This window comes from Ambystoma mexicanum, chromosome 6p (assembly GCF_040938575.1).
Source record: "Ambystoma mexicanum isolate Mex_15411 chromosome 6p, UKY_AmexF1_1, whole genome shotgun sequence".
NCBI lineage: Eukaryota > Metazoa > Chordata > Amphibia > Caudata > Ambystomatidae > Ambystoma > Ambystoma mexicanum.
Window position 1 is genome coordinate 1,443,567,325 of NC_090935.1, and position 16,152 is coordinate 1,443,583,476.

At 46.2% G+C, this 16,152-nt stretch overlaps 1 protein-coding gene across 3 annotated transcripts in view; it reads right to left on the bottom strand.

Moving 5' to 3' along the window:
• The window catches only part of PRAG1 (PEAK1 related, kinase-activating pseudokinase 1), a 75,877-nt gene that overhangs the window by 33,743 nt on the left and 25,982 nt on the right, over positions 1-16,152 (bottom strand). For all 3 annotated transcript variants that reach the window (XM_069626179.1, XM_069626178.1, XM_069626180.1), the window contains exon 4: positions 5,863-6,017. In XM_069626179.1, coding sequence (XP_069482280.1) covers positions 5,863-6,017 — 155 coding nt within the window. The remainder of the gene's footprint in view (positions 1-5,862; positions 6,018-16,152) is intronic.

A 16,152-nucleotide genomic window follows, 5' to 3' on the forward strand; every position in this document is an offset into this window, starting at 1 on the left:
CTAACTCCATTTTTGCTCTTCTGAAAGTTCAGGATCTGACAACATCTGGCCCGGGCCACAAAATCCCCAATTTTCAGACAGGCTTGTGCCATTAGACCACTACGGTGAGGAAGGGCGCAGTACAAATGCTGGACAGCAGAATATGTGCCATTTCTCCCTAGCTGTACTCGAATAGTTTCGGCTTGTAGTGACAGCTCATAACCAAAACTAATAAAAAAGGAAGCTCAAAAGACATTCAACAGCCTTTTGTCAATAAAACATGAAGCATTTAACAAAATGTGCGATCGACCTCTTATTTTATGCCCTCCTTCTTCCACTTTCCAAACATGTTTCTTCTTATTGCTTTCCACCTGTTTTCCCCTTTAACTCCAAAGAGCAGACAAATGGCTATTTTTAACCTTTTAGTGTATTTAATCCTTTTAGCAGCTTTTTCATTATTTAAAATTGGTGTTAATGGTGGCAATTAGCCACGTAAACTACGTTTTCCTTGCACGGCCTCCCGAGCAAATACAAAAGGTATTGTGCCCTTTAATGTGTTTGCGACAAACAATGCCGAGGCCGTCAGCTGCACAGCGTCCCGCTTAAATCAGCTTGCAAGGCCCGCGCGCGCGCCAAGCCCGGCGTTATCCATCTGCGCTCCGCGCCCTGGGGCTTCTGGGATGCGACCGGGCCCTGGAAAGAGATCAGAGGAGAGGATTTCACTGACTAATCGCTCTCTGGTATTGACTAATAATCTCTGGTATTGGGGCTTGAAAGACAGCACAAACGGCCCGCCATGAACTGCTGTGTACTCCTAGCAAAACTGCGACACGCTTGCGCGGGTGACTGATGACGAGCACTGGCAGGGCCACTCGGAACCTATCGCGTCCAGCTGTTGGACCCAGCTTCGCTGCGTCATTGTCTCGATTTTCGTACACGTTTACAGACTTTAAAAAAGGACTGCTTTTAAAATAGAAAATAAACTTTGGTGTGTGGGTAAGCAGCTTTCCTCAAACAAGGTGAACGAGTCCAGAATGGTGAAATAGCACACCGCTTTTGGGCCATTTCGGCCAAACTGTAGAGATTCCAAAGAGACGCATGGTTTGGGGTGAACTCACTTTAGTCAAAGCCAGTGATCGAGCGTAGGTCCACTACTTTTATTTGTTTCGGTTTACCATTCCTCTACTTTTTACGACCATATTCTCCATTCTATATGGAGGATTTGTCCATGTATGTCCCAGTGCAAGTGTAACGTTCTGATAGGCGCCACAGTTAGTAGTCACTTAGGCTATTGCAAAGCCCCCGCTGCAACACCTTGTCACATTTTGCACTACGATTCCGCCTACCCTCTCCTATGCCAGGACCACAGTTCCACTACTTTTTTCAGTACACTTCTACCACTGGTCAAAGCGAACTAACAATTCTTGGGTGGGCAGAAGAGGCGTTGCTAGGGTGGGAGTGGGGGCAGGGGGTTATAGCCCCAGGTCTTTTGGTTGTAGCCCCAGATAGAAGCTCAGGGACTACAACCAAAAGGCTATAGCTAGCCCCGAATCACGCCAGTCCCGACATTAGCTTAGCCCCTGATCTTTTCCAGATCTAGCAACACCCCTGGTGGGCAGTGCTGGAAATGGAAATTATTAACTGTGGGATCCCACCAGCTGGCGAGTAGGAGCTGGTAGGTCGTATTGGCAAACGTGAGAAAGTAAACATTTCCATTTCAGGAAATTAACTCATTATTAACACATGGGAAATAACTCAAGAGGAGGAGGAGTGATTCCTATCATGTTGCAAGCAAAGTATGAAAGGCAAATAACTTTTAAGCCTACAAAGCTTGCTTACATATTTTCTGCACGTTGCAATCCTAAAAAGAATTTTCAAATGTATTCTGTCTAGACTTTCATGTGGTCCAGTGAGCAAGTATCTAGAGTTCCGTCCTGGGGGCGTGTGTTTGAATCCCGGCTTTGGTGACATAAGCACATTTGAAACCTTAAAACCCTTGTAAATTGTTGATCCAAGATCCAGGGAAACATTTTGCCAGTTCTCAGATCTGGGAACATCCAGCTCAATGACCAGTGCGGCCAGTGGAAGGTGGTGTCCTCAAAGCAGTGCTTTAAATAGGATGAGAAATCGAGGAGGCGGGGGGGGGGGTCTGGGTGGAGCTCAGACAAGAGGCTGTTGTCTAAGCACTGGGCACGGCCTAAAGAGTAAGGCATGTGACCTCCAACATTTTTCACTGAACACGGCCTCAGATGGTTCGATCCGAACCCATTCTGCATGTTGCAAATAAATCTCTCTGGTACGGTTTGTAAATAAATCATGGGGATCAGTCTGCATGCAGGTAGTTTTGGGTTCCGTGCAGTGCGAGGTCATCAGACGCAAGGCCCGGAAGTGGGGTCTTGCAGGCTTGGAGACAGGGCGTGGTGGGAACGGGAAATTGAAATGGGAGGCAACAAGCATTGGCCCTTGCTGTTCCTGCCTCTACTCAGCTCTTGCCCGACTGAAGCCCAGGAGTGTCCAGGAGATCCGCGAGGATCGTTAATCCCGCCCTCCCTCCCTCCCCTTTTTTAACTTGGTCGTCTAGCAGCACTCGCTCACTACTAACTTCCAGTTTGGTTTGCCCCTAGTGGTGGCCTTCTGGATTGAGGCCCTATGGTGAAGTTTCCAGGCAGGTGCTGAAAGGAGGGTTTCGCACCTGTATGCGACACAGGGGTGGGGGAGCGGCATCAGCAGATGGACGCTTCAGGATGGGGGTTTCGCCTCTCCTGATATCACTTCTGGGCATGAGGGGGTGGCGTCCCAGGGGTAGCCAGCGTCCCCCATCCCCTATAGTGATTGGATGCCCCAGGGTTTTGTAGTGGTAAATTTAAAGTGTGTAGAACGACATGAAAAGCTGTTAGAATAGCCAATCTTAGGTGCTTATATTTTTGGGGAATTATAGTTGTGCTGCATTTTGTTAATAGGTGTGGCTCAATTTGAACCCATAATAAGGTTATGTATTGTTTTCTTGCAGGCCCTGGCCTTAGCACAACCCTTAAACAATTCATCTTTTTCTGTAAATAAATCACCTATAAGAAAGGAGAGCGTGGGCAACCAGCACCAGTGTGGGCAGAACCAGACCTAGGATTTGTGTGGCCCTGCGTGGCAAAACACTGAACGACAGAAAATGGCATTAAAGAATGAGACCGATATTCAAGGGATCACGACAAGTTACAGTAAAAGTAGTTGCCAGGTGTAAGCCAAGAATCAAAAACTTTGTGATGTCCAATATATGAATGGTCACTGGTATTATTCATAGCATGGCAATTTCACAAGTGAGGCTTTTTTTAGAGCAGCAGATGGTGTGAGCTGAAACACTTTTAGGCACTTCTAATGTTGGCGTATAAGACACAGTGAGGTCAAATGATTTGCCTTGGAAGCATACATATTGCTTAATTGGTGAAGGCAAGAATGGAGACCTTCTGCGACTGAGGCTCTAGAACACAGATCTTCCTAGCTGTCGGTAGTAATATTGATTCCCACATACATGTACAAATTGGGGTTGAAAACACCATCTGACTTCAGAATGATGGGCAAAAGCAGGTGATTGTGTCTTGCTACTTGGAATAAACCTTAATTTTTTTTGTTATGATGTATATGCTTTTAATTCAGAAGCTACAGAGGACACGTTCCGCTCTACAAACTCACATGCACGCAAAAACAAGCATTTACCCAATGGGCACCCAGGGAATGGAACACCCTACCTCTCCACATACGCACTGCATTCTCCATCACCACTTTCAGAAAGAGCCTCAAAACATAGCCATTTCCCCCACACATAACCCTGCCCTCCCCTGCTGCCATCACTGGTCTAATCTTCCTATGCTTTCCTGAAAACATTTTCTAACTTCTTGTTCAACTCCCACCGTTTCAATATTAAAACCATGCAAGGCGCTCCGAGACACTCTGGGAAGGGCTAGCGCGAAACAAAAATTCAAATAAATAATAAATACATTGTGACTGGTAATTGAATCAACAAGCAATGTTTGCATAGGAGACAGGCAACATATCCAATGTCTCTTGCTGGCACCACAGGTTGCAAGGACATCAGGCCATAGATTGGGCCTTGGTCAGGCAGGGCAAAGGGCTTTGCCTTACAGTGTGATTGAAGCAGAACCTATTTACCAGAGAAGGCTCAAGGCAGCGAGAGCAGGCATTGCCACGGAGGGGGGGGGGGGGGCAGGAGAAGGGGGTTTGGTCAAATGTTAACAAAATCAGCACCAGCCTTGACCAGGAAACAGCCTCTGTAAGTCACCATCAGGACTTTGCCCCCTCCTCCTTCCCCTCCTCACCCGCATATTGGCTTTCAACAGTGCACTTTTTATGTAAGAGACTTGAAAAGTACACAAATCATTAATTACCCTGAGAAACATATACATTTCTTAGAGAAATAGGTTCTGCAAAAAGGAGCATTTACTCTCCCTCATCTTGAATGGAAGAGTACAAATACTGGAATGTAGTTTGGCACAAGTATAAGAAACAGCCTATGGGTTTTGTAAATGTAATTATAAGACTGGGACTCACAACAAAATATTATTTGTGAAAAGGTCACCTAGTTGTTTTACATTGCGTGACAAAGGCATGCTTCATATATGATGTGAGGAAAACGTGAGACTGTAAAAAGAAAAAAAGAAAAAAAATGCTATTAGGGATGTCAAGTAAGCTGACCTGGAAATAATGGGCTTTAACACGTTTGTGTGCGACATCTTACACGGAGCTTGGTGTGCATTTAATTTGTCTCAACTAACAGTGACATTTCTGCAAACCAAAATCCATCCATGCTCCTTTGAACAGCACTCAAGCACAAGGCTGTCCCACTGCATCAGCAGAAGACACGAGTCTAGTTCCTTAAATGCACGCAGCGTGTGAAAAGATACAAGTTCAGCTCTGCAAACGGCTCACAGGAGAAATTGCAATTATCTCCCTATTAGGGGAGGACTGAGGGAGCCCCGACCTGAGAGCTATTTTTGTAGACTGCAAGGGTTCTGCCCCGGCTAGCCTTGGCCCACTTAAAGCCCTGAATCGGAGTTTGACCTTGTAGTCAATAGGACACACTTGTTAAGCGCTCGCCTCCCACAAGAGCCAGTCGACAAATTAAGTACTATTAAATTGTGTAACATATTACAGCACTTGGAAGCAGGAGTTACTGACCATAAAGCACTAGAAAGGGAAAACAACCTGGGTAGGTGAAAATGAGTCCAACAAGGAAACCCCCTGAAAACGTGGGTGGCTACATATGTAAGCACGTTTCTTTTGCTTGAGCAGGCAGTGCACTTCCTACACCGATGGACACATTTAACATGACTAAAGACATGTTTGTATGATGAGATTTTATCACTGTGTAGACTTCAGCCTTTGTGCTCAGATTGTGCTTATTAAGAAGCACCTTCATCCAAAAAGGGAGAGGCGTGATCAGTATGCAGCAGTAAAACTGGGGATTTTTTTTATATAATATTAAGACCAAATTAATCGGCATGTTTTTGTTGCAAAGATATTCCATCTATGCAGGAAACACGCTTGTTGCCAAAGTGACGGATTGGCAATGTCGAGTTGTTCCTACGCACGGCATGCTGGACAATCCCTCGCCAAGGGATAGTCAGGGTCGTCAAGGGAAGGAAGCCTGACGGTAGTAGGGGGGCTTACTGCTCACGCAGAAGGCCAAAAGAACCCATTTTGGCCAGCACTCCCAATTTCAGGTTGCAGCCAACCAAAATGGTTCCTTCATGCCGGCCACCAGAAACCCAAAATAACATGAGGAACCGGTTAGAAGATTTCCACTGAGGAAGCCACAGAGACATTGAAAATCAAATGTTCCAGCTGAAAGAGAAGCGAGTGGAGCTCAATTACCGCCATCGCTGAAGGTCCGCGTGTCAGAGTTGAGACTGTCCGTGGAGCTGGTGGTGAAGACAACTTTGAGGGCCTGTGGAGGAGAGACACTGCCTGCTGATCCTGGGCTCCGCTTCTCCGGTTCACAGCTGCTCTGTTCATGTTTTGCAGCATGCCTGCACAAAAGATCAGAATAAAAAAAGTGTTTTCTCCACAGGTGGATTTCCACTATTCTCTTCTTTTAAATGTTGTTAATTTTGTAAAACAAAACAAGAAAGGCAAGTGACAGTTGCACATCTCTCGACATTAATCACACATTCCAATTGTAACTCCACTTTCCAAAATTTAGCTAAACCTTGCCCATGTGCACACTATATCCTTTGGGTACACGCACCCATACACAAATCAGACAAAACCCACAGTGGGTGGCTAGGCGTCTCCCCACCTTAAAAATCGCATTCAGTATCTCCCCCAAAGAGATGAGTTTTTCAAAGCCAGTAAACAGCAATCATTGCCCTGTGCCTATTAGAAAGCAGTGCTATTTAAGGCTGCCTGCCACCTGTGGCAGATTCTGCTGGTGGCCACTGCATTATTCATGGCATCTAATTTGGTAGAGTGGGTGTGGTGACTGGGAATGCAAGATGCTAAAGGATAACGTGCCCTCCTCCCAATTTATCCACCAACCCACCCTACTCAATTGCAACCTGCCTACCACTGGTGTGTTCCCCAAAGCCCTGCATACCTCCGTGCAGGCTCCTGATGGGACTGTCAGGATAAGCAACTCTTAAGAGGTAGAGCTCGAAGTTACCTAGTCTGCCTGAGCAAACTGAAAAGCAATACAAACAGAGCGGGCAGAGTTGATGGCAGGTGTATAGGTGTGACAAATGGACTGCAGGAGTACAAGGATCAGTAGGGCCTAAAACTACAAACCAGGAGCTAACACAATCATAAATGTAAAACAGGCAGAGTCAAGAGATATACCTCCTTTGTCTTTTATGGTAATGTGGGACGAGGAAAGGATACACTCTTAAGAGGGGTGCGAATATGGTTATGTAGCAACCCAAACAGCGAAGTAGAACAATCCAAATAAAAGGAAGGTCCAATCAAGTTTCTATAAAAAAATATATGATTTAATTAGACACACCATGTACAATACCAATTAACTAGAAAACACTGTAAAAACACACCCCTGTAGCCCGACGCCCCCCACATCTCCTTTTATGAAGGTTCAAACAGAAGCTTGGAAAAGCACACATTCACAAAGGAATGTGAAACGCCCGCTTCAGAAAGAATGGCAGTTCTGAAGTGGCTCGTCATCTGGGCACTTGACGTTAATCCTGCGCCGCCCGGCCAGGCGAAGTGAGGGTGTTTGAAAGAGGGCTGGGGAATGTTGCACATGCAGTGTTTGCATGTGGAGCACAAGTCAAGGGCTGCCACTGGGATCAGGCTGCTGTTGCAACAAGAGGCTTGTGGTCTCCCATCTTAATCCAAAAATGGGGAGAGAAGCTAGAGCGCCAAAGGTATCGCCTTTAGTTTGGGGTAAGGTGACCAGATTAAAAAAAGTAAAAAACCGGGAAAGGGCAACTAACATAAAAGTAGGACTCACTCCTGAAAGTGGCTGTCAAGGCACTACACTTCAGTAGGTGTGGGGAGGAGAAGGAGATTTAAGTGTTACTGGTGGAATAAACACCTTATAATTAAATGTATCACAAACTACTAGTATCTTAATTCGTAAAATGCAGCATTTCTTCTTTGTGAGATTGTGCATTCCAGCCTGCCGGCTATGAAGACCTACTTCCAAAAACCAGGACCACTGTATTTTCCAATGGAAAAATAATCTTGAGAAAGGGGTACAGAGCACCCGATTCCAGGACAGTCCCGGCAAAACCGGGATGTCTGGTCACCCTAGTTTGGGGGTCTTCCGAAAACTGCCCGATGAACCAGGCATCCTGGTAGGGATTTTATTATTCTGTAAACTAGAACACCTGTAGATGATCCCTGACTTGGGAGAGGGAACGTTAGCACACACACACAAGGGACACCCCCTTGCTTTGGAAGCATGTCCCTGTTCTTTTAATAAGCCAGACAAGGAACCTTGACCTAAACCTCTCTCTCTCAATCTCTCTCTTCTTGTAAAATGACTACCACTTCCCATTTTGACATCATCCAACTCGTTTTCCAGTGCTCTTCGCCCTTCAATTTTTCTCAATCCTTTTCCTTTACTTTCTTACTTCTATTGACTCAATTGTTATTTTTATTAAGGTTCCAGTTTTGTTCAAGGTGGGAAAATGCTCTTCCCTTGAATTTTCTTTTTTCTTTAAGTGTACAATTCAGTTGAAAGCACATAATTCTCTTGAATACACAGTTCTCTTGAATGGTTTGTTCAAGGGGGAACACCTTTCCCTTTAACCTTCTTGAAGTACATACTACTCTCGTGTTACTGTTTTCACAACTTCACTGAGGGGTATTGATCCCTGTACTTTTAGTCTTTCCCCCATTTCCCTGGTATACTCTCCTGCCAGGGTATTGCAACTTTATAACTGCTTCAGAAAGATGTATGGCTCTCTCCCCCCCCCCTGCCCCAGTCAGATTGGGATTTTAATCCCTTGTTTTTTACTCCTTTTCTTGCCCTTGGTTTACTCACCTGCCAGAGTTTTACAACTTTCTTTCTTGAGTGCGGGTCCCAGACTCGCACATTGCCAGGTTCGCTTTCCTGCCAAGGCTTTTCCACTTTTCATTCACTCTCTGTTGTATGCAGAACACGATTCTTTTTCATAGGCTGAGTCACCAACCATTTATTAATGTCTGCATCAGTTTCACGTCCCTTGCTTTGCTTCTTAATAATGTTTGAAGCAGTTTCACTTCCTTCTTTTGGGCTCTCACGCACTGTGAATCATATACAGCATTATCCCTGAAGCACCCAGTTAACCTGTTCATTCTCCCTGGGCTTACCGGTCTTCTGTGGCTGTTTCAGTGTTCCTCCCGTTTCACTCACAGCATCGCCATTGACCCGCTCACTAATGGTCAAGTTCTGGCAGTCGCTCTGCTTCTGTCGGCCTGCGACAGCTCCCGCGGTCGTGGACATATGTGGAAAACTTCTCCCGATTTCCGCTTCCCTGCATGCAGTGTCTCTCGTCTGCACAGTGTTCCACAGTCCGTTTCTGCCCAGCCTACCGAACAACATCAGAACAAGTTTGCTGCTGCGCCTGCCAGTCTCGCGGCTTCTCTGCCTGCTTCTCTCTCTTGCTGTTCACCTGTGTCCATTTTAAAATGTCCCGGTCTTATTGTGCATTTTCCAATGCCTAGAATGCATCATTGGTTTACTGCATCTGGTCATCCACACCACTCTATCCCTCTTTTCAGTACTAAGGGGGGAGGGGCACAGTGTTGGTTAGAAAAATGTGGGAATTCACCATACACATTACAATTAGCCATAATTGAGCGCTGCAAAGGTTTTTGGCTGTTATTGATTAGATATATCTGAATGGTTGCTTTTATGCAATATCCCTCTGTCCTCCCCTGTGTGGTCCTCGCGCAGATAGCCAACCCCGGGGTCAGTTAGGTGGCTTCTGCCTTTCTCTGGCCACATAGCAGAAGCTTGCCTCCAGGGAATCAGTGACAAGGCTGTAAGATTCGTTACAGTAGCCAGGGTCCTACGGCATACCATTTCTCCTTTTTCTGCGTTATCTTACAGGGTAAGGTTTTAGCTTGTGTTTTCTAGTCTTTTATTTTAATTTCGATACATGTATATAGAGCCTTGGTTGGACATTTCTTTATCTTTAAGTCTTTGTATTATTGTTGTTTGGCTTGCTGCTGTGATCACTTTGCAACCATCAGGAGTGTAAAGCCTGCCCGCGGTCCACGTTACACCACAAAAGACGAAGGAGGTATACCCTTCGGGCTGTGGCTGTTTTAACCTTATGACAGGGATCACTGCTGCTTTAGTAGTAGTGTGGAGCAGAGTAAGAGGTTTAGCCACTACTCATCCCTGTAATCCTGTAGAGCAGTAGTCATTTCGTTACAATCGTAACGGTGACAGACCTGCAGACTTCAACTAATACAGAAGTGACTGTACATCAAGAACAGGTTAAGGATCACTGGTTGAGTAATTACATAATCTCATCTGCTCAATGCAGTGTTGATGCCACTACCATTTTGTAATACTTTAAATGCTGGAATACTCTGCTGAACCTTAAAAAAATAAAAACAAAATTTAAAAAAAGGATCAAGTAAACCAACAACTTGCCAAAATGCTGCCGTTGCTGGACGTGGCTAGAGAAGGGGCACCATTTTCCTCTTTGTAATTCCTTGCTTTTTATGTTGATATAGGTACAGCCTTCATGAAATCAAATTAAGAGCAATGACAGTGAAGTAACAGGAATTTAAATTGAATTCAAGTTTGTAGAAAGCAGGAGGACCGCTACAAATTATAGGAAGAAACTAATAGGCGTCTGTCAAAAGCACAAAACCACAATCCGAGGAATGGTAATATGCAATTAACCAGAGGTTGTCGGTCTGTCACAAGTCACTTAAGTGTTTTCGAGTGCAGCAGGCTTCCACAGGTGCAGGCCTGGGAGGCTAAGCTCCTTCCAAATCTTTCTTCACACTCCTGCAACATCGAGACCTTTCTTTGTGGATGCCGATCTCCCTCATAGCATCTGTTCTGCAGCTCAGGCCGATGACAGGCCCTTTCCATCCATGCACTGGCGCTGAAAATGAAGCCATCATCTGCCAGCCAGCTGATATGGCAAGAATTGTGTGCACTGTGCGGTCAAAAGAGTGTCGACGATTGGTGTCTGAATAAAAAGGTAATTGAATACCACAGACGCAAATTGCCCTAATCCATATTGCAGTAAGGCAAAGTCACCCCTCCTGCCTTGGAGAAACAACTAGCAAAAAAAGAAATTAATAAGACTACTGAAATTCCTAGGATACATAGGTCCACCTTAATGGATCTGCAAGCACCATAACCATCAAAAAACGTTTCTTTCCATTGCGGTAGTTGCCCGCTCGCTCCTTACTCCTCCTTCTACGTACGCAGACCACGCTCTAGATAGCCCGGTTGGGGGCACAGCACACACAATTCTTGACAAGACTGAGCACTTCCAAGACCGTGAGGATTGAACACCACAAAAGCTTTGCAACTTAACATTGCCCAGGCAGTACCAGCATTTTCTCGGGTAGTCGCATTTTAGGACTACTGTTGTTAGAGAAAATCCGGCTCGCAACCATGCCAGGTTTTGCCATCGAAAAGCCACGTAGTGGCACCACTGGCAGGATGTGCCAAGAAAACACTGATGGATTGCCTTAAGATATTTGTGAAGCTGAGGTGGGAAGTGAAAAAGCAGTCCATGAAGACTGTATGGACCTCACCACAGGCAGAGAATCCCAGGGACAGTAAAGGTGTGCACGAGTGTTGTTGGAATGGAGGTTTGAGGAGGAGGAGAATCATTGTGGTGATTTCCCCAAAGATTGGACAGTGCAGAATTATTTTCAGAAGGGGCATGCAGTGGGTTGTGGGGTTTACGCTACTTGGAAGAAAAACGGGAAGTAGACTTGCGGTGCCCAAGCTGGAAAAGGGATCCCGGTCACGGCGCAGCAGGAAGTTAGTTCCATGAAAGACATGCACGATTAGAATTGTCACACAGTGAGGCGAGACAGAGGACACAAGAGAAACAATGCAGCCGAGCAAAGGAGACGGGATGGAGTAGTGTTTTTGATCAGGGTGATGGAAATGGCCTTTAGGTGGTGGCGGCAGATGGCAAACTAGCTGGCATTGCTTTCCATGGAAAGTGGTTCTAGAGGTTTTCTTTCATTTGAATAGAGATGTATAAATTGTGAACAAGGCCGAAAGGCCATGAGTGATCTACCTGCAATAGTCCCGTGTATTACAGCAAATTAGGACGCACATTCCAATACAAAACAAATGTATGTACATCAAGCAAAAAGAGGAGCAACCCTGAGAAGGCAAGGTACGTTAAAGAGGTTTGTATAATGGGCCAGTCACCACTGTAGCGCTCTAAAAACGCATAGGATTGCTCAGAGTGGCATCTCGTGCCCATGCCATGGGGTACCCAGAGCTTGGTGTGCAGAAGAACAGTAAAGGGCAGCAGTGGAGGGGAGGGTGCGTGGGGGAGAAAGGTTAAACGCACAAGAAACATTTGCAGAGGCATGAACGGGAATGAGGGGGGGTCGGTGCGTTTGTGATAGTTTGCATCCCAGTGGAGTAAAGGTAGAACCATCAAAGCGTAGCAGTGATCAGAAAAGGGCCAGGCTAAACGCTCCTCGGAACCAGCGTATACCTGTGTGAGAAGTTTCTAGTATTTACAGAAAAGTACTGAAAAGAGTCAGTGAGTGAGTGCCTGGTGGGCTTAAGATGCGCTACAGCATATCATTGAAGCCGGAGGCTTGTTATCTGTTAGTTTAGTAGGAATAGTGGGTACAACCGTATTGGTACATTATATAGACAGACTAAATAGCTGTTTACGGCGCAGGTCAGCAACCACAAACTGCGAACATGTTTTCACAGAAACACTGGGGAAAACGTCCTTCGGTCTGACCACACACTCGATAATCGAAAATGCTGAAGAAATATGAAATGCACTTCATGTCGGGTTATATCAATACACAGAACAAAGTGTCGTTTTTGATGGTGCCTCATATCTTGGAGACAAACTTAGACATAGAAGTGAACTCTGTTATCCATTACCATAGCCTGACTGAACCCAGAGGAAGAAATCTTGGTTTGCACAGATGGTCCCAAGTGACGAGCCCAGAGTGGACTTATGCATGAGTGAGAAATCAGGGTTGTAGGCCTTCCCTAAGAGTGACAGACCTGCATTGCCACATACTGAAAGACAGGAGCAGTGAGAGGGCATGTTACAATAAGTCAGATAATAAACGTTCAGAGAGCGCAGTTGCTTCATTTCTCAGGGTGCCTATAGAGGGGGTGCACGTGTTAGACGATTCCCACCACAAAAGGCTATGACATGCTTGTTCACTTTATGTCGATGAACGGTCCCTTCATAGCAGTGAGGACGAGGAGCAGGGAGAGAGACTTTCGACGTTGCAGGCCAAAAATGTAAGCACTGGTGCACCAACATTTCTGCAATGGAGGCTCTACAGCCCCAAAATACCACACACTATCAGTTCTACAGTATACATAAGTGGGTGACCTTGAAGCAACTTGCATGTTAGAGGGGCGTTCAGTAGTAAAGTTGCCTGCTAAGAATACAGCCTTGAGGCTGCTGTCCAGTGGCCATTGGACTCTGACATCCCAAGACTTCCTCTCACTGCTGATCTGGGAGCTGGCTTCCATCAAAAGCTGGGGCTGTACGACTTTCCCCCACCCCCCAGATTGGGTAGAGGGGTGGTGTGATTCACCTGCACATCCTCAGTCCATGAAATACCTTGTAGTTTTAAGAGGCAGTCTATAAGTCCAGCTGTATGTGGCACCGGCCCCCTTCAGGCATTCTGTGCTTCTCTGGAGATGATCTGGCTTCCCTTCCCTCCCTCGCGCTTTGATTGGCTCAATTTAGGCTATTAACTGACCTTCCCAGGGCAGCCCTCTGCCCGTGCAGCCCCTGCAGCTAAGGGCCCTGAGGCAAAGGGCGGCTCCAACTGAGGCGGCTCCAGATAGTGTCTGCAGGTCTCAGTAGGGGAAGCCAGTGGTCCACCCATGCCAAACACACTTTTGTTTGTTGCTGCCGTTTGCAGCAACAAACAAAAGTAAGTGTGGCATGGGTGGGGAGTAGAGCAATCATTCTACTCCAGAAAGCCCTGCCACTCTACATTACCTTCCCTCAGAACATATCTTGCGAGGCGAATGTCACCTTCATCACTCTATTAGGGAATACTCAAAATTAGCAATCGCCCATTATACATTTACTCTCAAGTATAGGTATATCAAATCATCTGTGTCTGCTATAATAGTAAACCTACTGTATTATATCCTGAAACCTGCTGCATTATCAAACCTAGATCTTTCTCCCACTATACAGGACTCTCAAATCTAGGCATAGCCTCCATCTTTATATATGGTTAATATACCATTAGCCTGCGTCGTACCCAGACAGAATTGTGAATGTTAGCAAGTACCACATTCTGATAGAATTGTGAACATTAACCTGCGTCACATCTAGACAGGATTGTGAATGTTAAAAAGTGCTACACTTAGATAGAACCTACTGCATTGTGAAACCTAGGCCTCTCTCCCACTATACAGGATTCTCACATCTAGGGGTAGCCTCCATCATTGTTTAGTATATGGTGAAACCTACTGCATTCCAAAACCTAGGCCTCAAAGGTATTGGACTCAAATCTAGGCCCGTTTCCTCCGTTACACTGTACAAAGATTGCCCCCACCTAAACAATCTCAAAGCTGACTGTATGTATATATCACACCACCAGTGTGGACACAGGCCACAGGCACGGCCAAGCATCCATGCACGATAGAATGCTGCTATGGCTATGCTCATCAGGTCTAGCATCACACATAGCAGTCCAGACTGAAACACCCGACGTACCTCAACACCTCTGCCACTAGCATACAGCGACTACCATCCAAAAGGAACTTAGTACAGCTGGCCACACATCAACTCTCTCAACAATAACAATCTATCGCCAACCTCTCAACAGCGCCCACCCACATGCCTGACCTCTATTCGGGCTGCTTAGTCAAGCCTTGCCAGCCACCCAAGTCCTACACCGGCAACATGCACACATGCATTTTCTAAACTAAACTCCTTCGAATTTTCTACCACATTAACTAAGGTCACTGAAGGTGTTTCAACCAGAAAAAAGCGGAATGAGGCGACAAGTGGGGAAAGAGTGCTATATAAATAACCAAATACAATACAAATAGGCCAGCAGCCATCTTGAATATTCTTTTTGCTGGTCGGGCTGCAGGCACATTCACTGACACTCGCTCCTTTTCTCTATACCTGTTGCTTAACATTCCCCTCCTCTGCACCCCCCGCCCAAAGTTCATTTTGGATGATTCCTGCACCCCGCAGGCCCGTGGGTATGCCATGCACTGTGCCTCTGAGGGGGTAGGGATGCTTCAACTGCATATTTCTCCCTTCAGTTGCAATGAGGTGAGGGGTTGCAAAGGTCACGGTACTCATTGTAGCTGAAGTTGTAAAGCAGACAGGAGCGCGCCCCCTTCCCTGTCCCCATTTTCCTCAGTGTCCTCTTGGAATGCCCTGGTGCTGTGAGGGCTGTGCTTCCTTCCGACCCCCTGGATATCACATGGGAGATGGGTATACACACCCCCGATAGTCCTCTTTAAGGTTTGGGAAGCATTTATATGGGTTGTTTTGATCCTTCCCATAATCTTCCTGCCCCCCCCCCCCCACACCCAAAGGGTTTGAGTCCCAGTAGGTTGGGGTCCGTGGTGTCGTTCTGCCTGCGGGGACTATGGCAGGGTGTCCACATGGTCTTCCACCTTCATTATTTGTCTCTCCTTGATCTGGTCTGGGTTTTCACTCTGACCAAGGGGTTCAGTGTCGGCTTTACAGAAATGGGCCGAGTGGCTCAACTTGAGCATTGACTGGTCTTGAGGTCCTGCGTGTAGGATCTCCAAGGCCTTGTGGCGATGAACATGAGGTTGCTTCCTCATATGTGACAATCCTGATCGGACCTCACCATTACATATGTGGGTGATCGGTTCCAGGCTGTGGTGGACCTTTGTGATTAGTACCGGAATTTAAACAATGGGGGTGGGGTGGCTGAGAACCAACACAGTGTTACTAGTTATGAGAGTACGGTAAGAACTAGGTAGGACGCTATCCAGGGAGACGTTCATTTCCATCTCACCACCGTCACTCGGTTTGTTCCTTTCATTAAAGGAAAAATAGCAACCACAGTCCAAACCTAGGCCCAGCTGCTTCCTGGGACAACTCAGTGTGTACACCGCTTCTGTATGCACATGGAGGGCCATTAGCCCTCCAATCGCTTACCCCTCAGTGTGGAGAAATAGGTTGCTTCAAACTGTGCACTGAAGGCATATATTGAACATCTGGCCTTTTCCTCGATGCACGGCCTGTCCCCAGATTGCATGGGCCCCATTATCCCTGCTCATAATGACCAAGGAAGAAATCTCAAACGTATTCGTGCAAGGCCTTTCTCAAGATGTGCCCTTTATGGGAGTGCAGCCAAGTTTCCAAACTAAGGTGTGTGATGCAAATCGGTAGCGAAGGTAAACAAGCCCAAAACCAGAATGCATAATTTTAGCGACTAATGCAGTGGATTTCTTAAACAATAACCCTTAAAACCAGAACAAATATTTTAGCGTATTAAAGTCCTCACGGC